At 48.8% G+C, this 9,271-nt stretch overlaps 4 protein-coding genes across 4 annotated transcripts; 1 reads left to right on the top strand and 3 right to left on the bottom strand.

Annotated features, from left to right (window-relative positions):
* Positions 1 to 551: 551 nt before the first annotated feature.
* On the top strand, positions 552 to 2,596 carry F5J12DRAFT_945229 (aldehyde dehydrogenase; the record flags this gene model as incomplete). Its single annotated transcript, XM_051749733.1, has 10 exons — positions 552 to 670; positions 731 to 744; positions 801 to 1,001; positions 1,064 to 1,167; positions 1,221 to 1,271; positions 1,320 to 1,347; positions 1,400 to 1,769; positions 1,851 to 2,019; positions 2,082 to 2,479; positions 2,532 to 2,596. The coding sequence occupies 10 exons, from the start codon at positions 552 to 554 to the stop codon at positions 2,578 to 2,580; spliced, it is 1,503 nt and encodes a 500-aa protein (XP_051604738.1). The 3' UTR covers positions 2,581 to 2,596.
* Positions 2,548 to 3,239, bottom strand: F5J12DRAFT_183104 (uncharacterized protein). Its single transcript, XM_051738277.1, has 2 exons — positions 3,144 to 3,239; positions 2,548 to 3,078 (listed from the first exon to the last, which is right to left on the bottom strand). Exon 2 carries the CDS (start codon positions 2,940 to 2,942, stop codon positions 2,613 to 2,615), a length of 330 nt encoding a protein of 109 aa, XP_051604737.1. The 5' UTR covers positions 2,943 to 3,078; positions 3,144 to 3,239; the 3' UTR covers positions 2,548 to 2,612.
* On the bottom strand, positions 2,718 to 4,659 carry F5J12DRAFT_182956 (ClpP/crotonase-like domain-containing protein). The gene is made up of 7 exons (XM_051738276.1): positions 4,270 to 4,659; positions 4,179 to 4,205; positions 4,004 to 4,116; positions 3,685 to 3,911; positions 3,316 to 3,587; positions 3,144 to 3,201; positions 2,718 to 3,078 (listed from the first exon to the last, which is right to left on the bottom strand). Exons 1-7 carry the CDS (start codon positions 4,344 to 4,346, stop codon positions 2,953 to 2,955), a joined length of 900 nt encoding a protein of 299 aa, XP_051604736.1. The 5' UTR covers positions 4,347 to 4,659; the 3' UTR covers positions 2,718 to 2,952.
* F5J12DRAFT_796099 (uncharacterized protein) lies at positions 4,524 to 9,222 on the bottom strand. The gene is made up of 21 exons (XM_051744095.1): positions 8,808 to 9,222; positions 8,734 to 8,755; positions 8,595 to 8,682; positions 8,440 to 8,542; positions 8,277 to 8,394; positions 8,183 to 8,229; positions 7,137 to 8,134; positions 6,941 to 7,079; positions 6,751 to 6,889; positions 6,516 to 6,695; positions 6,416 to 6,466; positions 6,342 to 6,363; positions 6,177 to 6,284; positions 5,980 to 6,124; positions 5,850 to 5,924; positions 5,757 to 5,797; positions 5,490 to 5,706; positions 5,375 to 5,433; positions 5,199 to 5,329; positions 4,974 to 5,151; positions 4,524 to 4,918 (listed from the first exon to the last, which is right to left on the bottom strand). Exons 1-21 carry the CDS (start codon positions 9,177 to 9,179, stop codon positions 4,738 to 4,740), a joined length of 3,414 nt encoding a protein of 1,137 aa, XP_051604735.1. The 5' UTR covers positions 9,180 to 9,222; the 3' UTR covers positions 4,524 to 4,737.
* Positions 9,223 to 9,271: the final 49 nt, after the last annotated feature.

Genomic DNA, 9,271 nt, shown 5'->3' with positions numbered 1-9,271 from the left:
TAAGATTGTGCTCTCTCCGATCTGTGGAAATTCTGTGTCGCAAAATTTACTTTACCCATTACGATGGTGCCACATTGTAAGCGATTACAATGGTTTATTTTTGCCAGATTATGACAGCTATGTATGATCTTATCTGATATTTATATTAAAATGCGAAGTATTCTGTATAGAAGCTCCTTTTTTGGAATCATTGCAATGAAAACATATCATTGGCAGTACACTACAATGAGGGTGGGAACTTGTGCCATTAACATCCATTAACATGTAATTGTCACGTGTCCAAGATTTTTCCGACATGGTTTGCCAAAAAGAAAACATATAAAAGGACCCTGGGTAATCTAAACCTGACCTGTGCTGAAATACGAGCACCGAGTCGGTTTTGTAGCTAGAAGTGGGCCCTATGAGACCCTGCGAGGCCATACGGCGTGGAAAATTAATTGATCGAAGCACGATGCCGTCAAGTAAATACGTACGTGTGACGAACCCCACATCAAGGTTCCTATATAATACCGCTCCTTTTCCTTTTCATCTCAGCCCCCAGGAGCCACGACATGCCCACCGTCTTCACTCACGAATTCAACACCTCTGTCTACAAGGGTAAGGTATCCTTCAACACCGGCCTCTTTATCAACGGCCAGTTCGTCGATGGCTCAGACCGAACTACGATCGAGTATGTTGTGCACTCGCTTCCATCGTCCCTGATATCTTATCGCTACGTGTGACTTGGCAGCGTGGTGAACCCGAGTATGTCTCGTGCCCCTATCGTGGAGATTCAATGCGCTCAATCACTGGCGTAACAGCCAATGGCAAAGTGATCACCTCTGTCTCTGAAGGAACCCCAAAGGACGTCGACCTCGCCGTCGATGCCGCTGAGAGAGCCTTCGAGACTACTTGGGGTCTCAACTGCCCCGGTAATAAGAGGGGCCATCTTCTCAATAAACTAGCTTCGCTTATGGAGGAGCACACCGAAGAACTTGCTGCCCTCGAGGCCCTGGACAATGGTGTGTGCACTATATTATGCACTCTATCAGCGGCTTCGTCATGATATTATCTTCCGACATAGGCAAGGCTTTCAACATGGCGCGTAACGGAGACCTCGCTCTCGCCATCGATTGTATCCGTTACTATGCCGGTTGGTCTGATAAGATAACTGGTCGAGTGATTGAGGTACTGTCTTCTTCAAGCAATACACAGTGTACTGTTTCTGAAAAACCCTCCAGACTTCAGAAGATAAATTCAACTACACACGTCACGAGCCCATCGGCGTCGTCGTAAGCATCATGCACAGTGGTCTTGCGTTCGTCTAAACTAGTTTACAGGGCCAAATCATCCCCTGGAACTTCCCTCGTGTGTCGAAGTGTTTTTGTTCCTATTTTGCAAGAACTTACTTTACTCTTAGTCCTCATGTTCGTTTGGAAGATCGGACCTGCCCTTGCCACGGGCAACACCATCGTCTTGAAACCTTCTGAATTCACCCCACTGACGGCAATCCGGATGTGTCACCTTGTTCAAGAGGCAGGCTTCCCAGCAGGCGTTTTGAACGTCGTCACTGGATACGGCAATACTGTCGGCAACGCCATCGCGTCTCATATGCGGATCCATAAGGTCGCCTTCACAGGAAGCACCCTCGTTGGGCGCAAGGTTATGGAGGCTGCAGCCAAGAGCAATTTGAAGAATATTACCCTCGAGCTTGGTGGGAAGAGTCCGAATATCATCTTTGATGATGCAGACCTCGAGCAAGCAGTCAATTGGGCTGCGTTTGGCATCTAGTGGGTGTTTTTAATTTCTTCCATTGCTTTCGAAGGTGGGGGAAAGGTTGACTTTCATGGATGATGACTCCCTGTAAACAGTTTCAATCACGGTCAGTGCTGCTGTGCGGGCTCGCGTATATTCGTGCAAGAAGGAGTCTACGACGAGTTCTTGAAGCGTTTTACGGAGAAGTCACGCTCAATCAAGGTTGGGGATCCCTTTGCTCCCGACACCTTCCAGGGACCGCAAGTCTCCCAAATTCAATACGATGTGAGATTTCACCTTCATTTCTCTCCGGTTTTTGGCGCAGTGACATGGTCCACCTCACCTAGCGCATCATGGGCTACATCGATTCTGGAAAGAAGGAAGGCGCTAAGGTCCACATTGGTGGCGAACGCCACGGAAGCGATGGCTACTACATCCAGCCGACAATTTTCACCGACTCCAATCCGGATATGCGCATCGTACAGGAGGAGATCTTTGGACCCGTCAGTGTTGTGATCAAGTTCAAGGACGAAGAGGACGTTGTGCGTCAGGCGAATGATACATTGTATGGTCTCGCCGCGGCAGTGTTCACAAAGGACATGAGCCGTGCGATCACGACAGCACACAAGCTCAAGGCAGGAACACTTTGGGTGAATTGCTACAATCAACTGAATTCGAACGTCCCGTTTGGTGGGTTCAAGCAGAGCGGGATGGGGCGGGAATGTGGAGAATATGCATTAAACAAGTAGGTTGTCTTCTCCTTTTAATCCCGCCTGGGCACTGATAATGCGTTGCAGCTATACTGAGGTCAAGGCGGTTCACGTGAACCTCAGAATGAAAATGTAAAGTGGGCTCCTTGTATGTGAAAAGTTCGAGTATTATATGTATTTCTTGGGTTCCGTCAATCCGTTTTCATCACAATGAATAGCGGGTCCTGGGTCAACGGCGAAAAACTGCCTACCTGTACACTTTTGTTGTTCATGCACCTTTTGTATGAAAGATGTATATGATCTACAGTATGCATGCCTACACGAGGTGACTTGTTGTGCGGCATTCACTCTTCTCATGAACCTAAGTCCCGTGTCGGCCTGTGACTTGCAACAAACGTACTGATACATTGTAGCATCCTCAAATGGCCTTGCTTGCGCTACCTGAAAACCGGCAGAAAGGAAGGCACGGGCGATAATAATGCTTCTAATATCTTCCATAATACCACATTCAAAGCTTCGGTTTTGGTTTCGCGTCTGACCTCGACGCAGAAGGTACGATATCCATCGGTAGGGGCTCGAAGTTAACCTCCCCACGACCTTTCGACCTGGCTACTCGAACGGCTTTGAGGATATCCTAGATCCTCGTTAGCATCTGAACGAGAGGGGAAGCTGACATCACGAAGTAGCACAAGAACTCACCTCCGTCTGGAGCATAGCAGCGTTCCATGTAGCCGTATATTCAAGGTTTTCCCCGACGCTGCAATTAACGGTTGTTAGTCATAAAAAGAACTATGAGACGTTGTGCCAACGGAATATGGTGGAGGCAACCGCCAAGGTACGTAGAAATCCCCCCCGGAAAGAAATTACCCACCTGTGATCCCTCGCATGCATCAGCAAGTGCTTTGCCCCCGTAACGGCGATAGGGCTCTTCCGTGCTACCTCTTCTGCGAGGTCGAGTGATTCTCTGACAACCTCGTCCATTCCACCTTCCACCACACGCGACACAATTCCAAGCCTGAATGCTTCCTCAGCAGAGAAGGTACGTGCAGTGTACGCAAGCTCTGCGCCAAGAGATGCATTGGAAGAGATATGACGGAGACGTGCGAGTGTGCCGATGTCAGGCGCGAGACCAACATCGACTTCCTATTTGACAGACCATTAACCCGGTTATGGATTAGCGATATATATCAGTCACAGCATCACAAGAACGAGGATCTCGCGCGTGGGGGAGTAAACGCACCTTGATTGAGAACATTGTATTAGATGCAGCATACCTGATATCACACCCAGCGATGAGATCGACTGCGAGACCGTACGCTACACCGTGGATTGCTGCGATCACGGGGACGGGGCATCGCTCCGGAGAAGAGATGGCGGCTTGGAAAGCGAGAACGTGTCTTCTCAGAGCCACGGCAGTGCGGGCGGGATCAGTCGAGGGGGAGTTCTTGAGGTCGAGCAAGTCTTCGACTACACACACCCGCAGAGTTCAAGGACGCCATAGAAGCATAACAGAATGTGGTCGGTCTACGGGAAACGGAAATAGACGTGGATAAACTTACAGTCGATACCCGCACAAAATACCTTGGGAAGAGAGGAAGACAGAACAACAGCCCGGACATCTCCATACCATTCGCGCACGTTGTCAAAAACGGCGACATACTCTTTCCAGAACCTACACAACGCGCGATTGTTTCGTGAGCGTTCAAGCGATAGCGTACCAGCTCCGAAACACACTCAGCATGGAATGCGTTAACGGGTCCTCTGTATATGATGCGAAGCGAGCGTTTTCACTTCACGGGTAAATAAATACCATGCCAGCACTCACCGTGCAAGTTGTACATGTGCAACAAGTGGCCTTGGCTTGGTGACCTTGATGAAGTCCAACTTTACGGTAGCAGACATGTCTTGCTGTTATTGCCTTCTTTTTTTCGGTTGCAGTAGTACGACGAATGCATCAGTTCTGAACACCTACCTGAGCGAGTAGCCTGGCTTTGAAGTTATATCAGCTTACTCGAAATTCGGAGGGCCTTGTCCAAGGCTGAGCATGAAGTTAACTATGTATAGTTTAAACACGGGCTTTCTCCTGGTAAAAATTTAAATCCGTGCAACATCCAAGCACGAGATCGCCTTCGATCTGATCACCACGAGTACACATACTCCACAATATTTGCAGTCCCCGTTGTCTGAAGTGAGTACTACATAACATGAACGAGTTAACTCGTATCAACAAGCATCGCAGCCTGAGCTGGTTAGAAGCGAGGGAATTTTTTGAGGAAATGAAACCTGCTCAGGACTACCGGAGAGAAAGTGTCGGAGATCTCATCTCTATGCCAGTAGGCCTATGTCGATAGTGTAACGGTAGTCCGATGCCATCGATGTGATACTGTTCACCAACCAATTCTTTGGTTGTGATCATCAGTCGGTCCAGCCGGGTCACAATTGCAAATGCAGTAGAGACACCAACACAGAATATCCTGCGAAATAACTCAGTCTACCGGCGCGTACTCAGATGTTCACCCTGTGACTTACATGTACTGCAGGCTCTCTAGCGTGTCGAGGGTTAGATTTTTCGGTAACCCGAAGTCGTCTTCTGACTCTTGGAGGATAACATTAAACCCCTGCGATCCCTCCATGAAGCGGTCAAGAAGTGGACAAGGCGTCACTTGGGGCAGTGGATTTCCAGTCCGCAGAGATGTTGAAATCAAGCCTAGGGACCCTGTGGGAAACACTAAATTGTATTTGCGAGCGACTTACTAATGACAGCCAGCACGTCTCCCTGAAAGTCGGGGTCCAGTAAACGTGTACGCTTTAAAAATGCTCGTGCCCATGAGGGATCCAACTGGTTAACCACTGAAAGCAGATCGGATAACAGGTACGACAATTGTCTAGTGATATGGTTAGTTACGGATGATAATTAGTTTGGGACTCACAATTGAATGTCAAGTATCTTCTGGTACCTCCTTGAGGGCCATTTTCCTCGGAGAGAGAACTACCATACTCATAAGCTCCAAAGCTCGACTGGAATGGACCTTACTTCTCACTTACCTCATATATCACGTTCGCCTTGCCCGCCATCGATCGCTTCAGCTTGCTCCGAATGGCAAGTAGGCTCTGAACGATTGAAGTTATATCGTCTTCCCGTCGTGTGCTGGTGAAGGAAATGACAGAACAATATGTCGAACCAAGCTCTGCTACAGTAGTAGCCAGAGCTCTCCGCTGGTACGACCGGATCGTTGTACTTGGAGGTAGAAGAGAAAATGCACTATAGTGAGTGAGTATCTCTTGGGACATGACGTATCAACACGGGCCTACCCAGCGCAGAGCACTCCGATAGCCACTAGTACAAAACGTCTCTGAAGTGAATACCTTGAAAACCAATGTGCGGAGTCAGTAGATCGGGCCTACCCATGCAACATCAATGCCCAGACCAGGGGAGGATGGAGTGATCAAGTGAGTATCTTGGTACGAATACCCGATCACCTTGAGACCAAGCATGAGTTTGCGCTGCACGTCCATACATGTCATTTTTGCTTACCAAACCAGCAGTGACAAATATGAGAATACTTGTCATAGGTTGCACAGGCCAGTAAAGCCTAACAAAAAAGAAAAACGGGAAGCAGACGAAGCAAAGAGCAACCAGACCGTACGGGTTCCCACTGCCAGACCCAGTCGATATGTACCTGATTTAGACGTTACACTCGGGCCAACATTGAAATGGAGGTGTTCGCGAACCATATAATGGTGCCTAATAAGCCGCCAACGAAGGTGCTGAAGATTCGAGTCACGACGCCAAAAACTGTGTCGCCGTGAAACCGAGCGAGAGTGGTCTGTGCCATGACTCTAGGAGCAAGAATAACCCATTTGCTCGGTGCCCTGCGGTAGGGACAAGAGACTCACATTGCCCATATGAGTTTCTCCACTACAGCAGAATTAGAACAGAGCGATGAACATTCACGTACAAATTCACGCACTGTACGCAAACTCTGCGGACGATTTTAGAAGAACAGGCAACATCAGTATCACTAACACTATATTTAGCCCTGAAAACATTTATGTGTGGAGAGCGCCGACCTGAGAGCACACCTCCTTTGATCGCAAACAACGCATTGCCGCCACCTAAACCAGCAATCATGCGATACAAATGACCCGCAACCGCTTCTAGTGCATTTCGAGGAGGAAGCGCATCTGGGTCTCTGCGGACTGCTCGACCAAGGTCCGTCGCACCTGAGAGGGCTATGCCCGGGATGGTCTCTATAGAGAAAAACTTATCAACGTTGTGTGACAATGCCCCGACAGACCAGCGTACCGGGATTTTCATCGTCATTCCCGTCGGCGTCCTCAGGGGGTTCCCCCGTCGACCAAAAGGCAAACTTTGAAAGTTTCAACGACGGAAACCAGAATTTAGGGTGCTTTCTCTGCCTGTCGAGCCTTATATTCTCCTCGAGCTAATAAGCAACACATCAGTGGATTATGATCTGGTCCTCGCAATTACATACCAGTCCCTGAAGGGTAGAAGCAAATCGCATCAGGTGGTATTGATAGACGTAACAATGAAAGAGATATCTATGTGGAGGAACACCGTCACGATCGCTATCAGAGTCGAACATCCGACGATAAGGTTCCAGCACCAGGAGCCTGACAAAGCAGGAAAATAGTGAGATACATTTGCCAAAAAAACGCAACGCAATTAACCTCTTCTTCACGGTGAACTCATCCAATTCCTGCGAGAGTTTACGCAAAAGGCCCTCAAACTTTTGGACACGGTCATTCCGAATCCGGTCTTTCTCCTCTGGGTTCACCCAAAAGTCAAAGCGATGCTCTCGAATGTGAGCAAGCCATTCACACGACTCGCGAAGGATAGCTTCGCAGATAATGAGCAAGTCATGACAGCTCGCGCTCAGGAGCTGTGTAGAACTCGCTATGTATCTTTCAGATTCCGGATGTGAGAAGCGCGTCGCCTCCAGGTTGAGATATCGATATGATTCAAATACTCCAACAGCTGATTCCGTCCTAGGGATGCGAGGCGCAGCAAGGTGGAGGAGACTATTGTGAAGAATACCGTGATGAGAGTGGTGAGGACTATGCTTGTAAGAATGTCGGTGGAAAAGGTGTGGCGACGAGTTGCAAGACAGATGAGCTGAGCCCGGACGGCGAGAGCGTTTATGAGTGACATCACCAGAAGTGCCTTCGCGGGTATGTGGGCGCGATAGGTCAGGAGATGAGGGCCGCGATGGCGCGGGCGTGTTTACCGAAGGGGTACCAGGATTCGACTGCGCAGGAGTAACGGGAAACCGTTCTCTTGTGGGGTCGATAAGTGTGTAGTAGACACCTAGCCCATTGGCCACGATCACCAAGCGCCTAGCCAACTGATGCATTTCACCATAGTCCGTGGGAGCAATACGACAGTATATGACGTCCAATTTTAACAGGCGGCAAGCCGCGGCAAGTTGGCCCAACACCCCTTCTGCTTTATCAACAGCGGCAGTAATCGGAGCAGCCGAAAAACTGGGGGATGTTACATCTGCAACAAGATGCTCGCGATGTTCTTTGATAGCGTCTGCTAGAGATAAAAGCACCCCTTGGAGACGAGCTGTGAAAAGAGAGGAAATCGAAGACGGGAAGACAAGGATCGAAGTTGATAGAGCGACAGCGGAGTGGAAAGCAAGTGGAACCATGATAATTTTACCAAGCTATGATCTTGTGAGCGAAAAAAAGGACAGCTTGGTTAATCGACTAACGCTATAATAAGGATACGGATAAAGAACGCCGGTGGCGAACAAGATATCTGATTCGATAAGTCGTATGTAAATCAAAGATTTAAACAAGACTCACCCATCCCGATGCAACCCAGTATACACGCAAGAAGAAACGGTCCTGGACCTTGGCGAGCTTTGACATACATATAGAAAACACTCCCAAAGAAAAAGAATACAGCTATGATGATATTTGGCTAGGGAACCGTTAGCAGGATAACGGACAAGAAGGTGTGCCGTACCGCAGTTTGAAGGTATTGACCGCTTACAACACTTGTTGTGGTGGGATTGATTACATGTATAGTTCTAGCAAGATCTGCCAACTTGAGAGCGAGACACAACCATCTACAACCCAACGCATGAGTGAGTTATTTTATGATATTAAGCCCATACTCACGCCCAACCCAAACCTACAAGCAGGAGGATTATACACTCACGTTCGATTACGGCGACAAAAGGGTCACTTGGCGCGGACAGGAATGACGCTAGACGAAGACATCAATGAAGATATTGTGGGTGGCAAAAGTCTGACATGCCGATGAGGATGAGAAAGCTGGCCTTGGAATGTGTCGCGTAAGTAGATGTTACGAATTCGGATAAGAGGTCCTACCTGACCCAACACGTTCTCCATGGTCGGAATAACAAATATGATGAGGCAAACCCATGCTGATACGGCACTGCGCAGGGCTGGCTTCCACTTGGACCACGTCCAGTTGGCGGACACCCACTGCAGTCGTCGGGGAAGTTTGAGGGATAACCGTTCCGGTCGTTTGCCCGAGTTGCTCGTCGATCCACTGGAAGGCTCCTCTTTGCACTTGGGAGCCTGGGCAGATTCACCTCTCGTTGCATCAGACGGATCCTGATGGGTGCTACTTGAAGAGGTGGCCCCACTGGCCATTATCTCCGCTGGCCCTGACAGTATCCTAACGTGAAGACGAGATTTATTGTGGCTCTCTTCACCTTGCTGATCGTCAGTACTCATGTTGGCGCTCAACGGTGTTGGAGCTGTGGCTTTTTATACTCCGTCATCGAGTCAAAAAGGTTTCTGGAAGCAGTAGTATTGCATATGATCAT

Source organism: Pisolithus orientalis (assembly GCF_024613125.1).
Source record: "Pisolithus orientalis strain OTSU chromosome Unknown F5J12scaffold_2, whole genome shotgun sequence".
In the NCBI taxonomy this organism is placed as follows: domain Eukaryota; kingdom Fungi; phylum Basidiomycota; class Agaricomycetes; order Boletales; family Pisolithaceae; genus Pisolithus; species Pisolithus orientalis.
The sequence above is the reverse complement of the archived record's forward strand: the minus strand, read 5'-3'. Positions and strand labels throughout refer to the sequence as shown.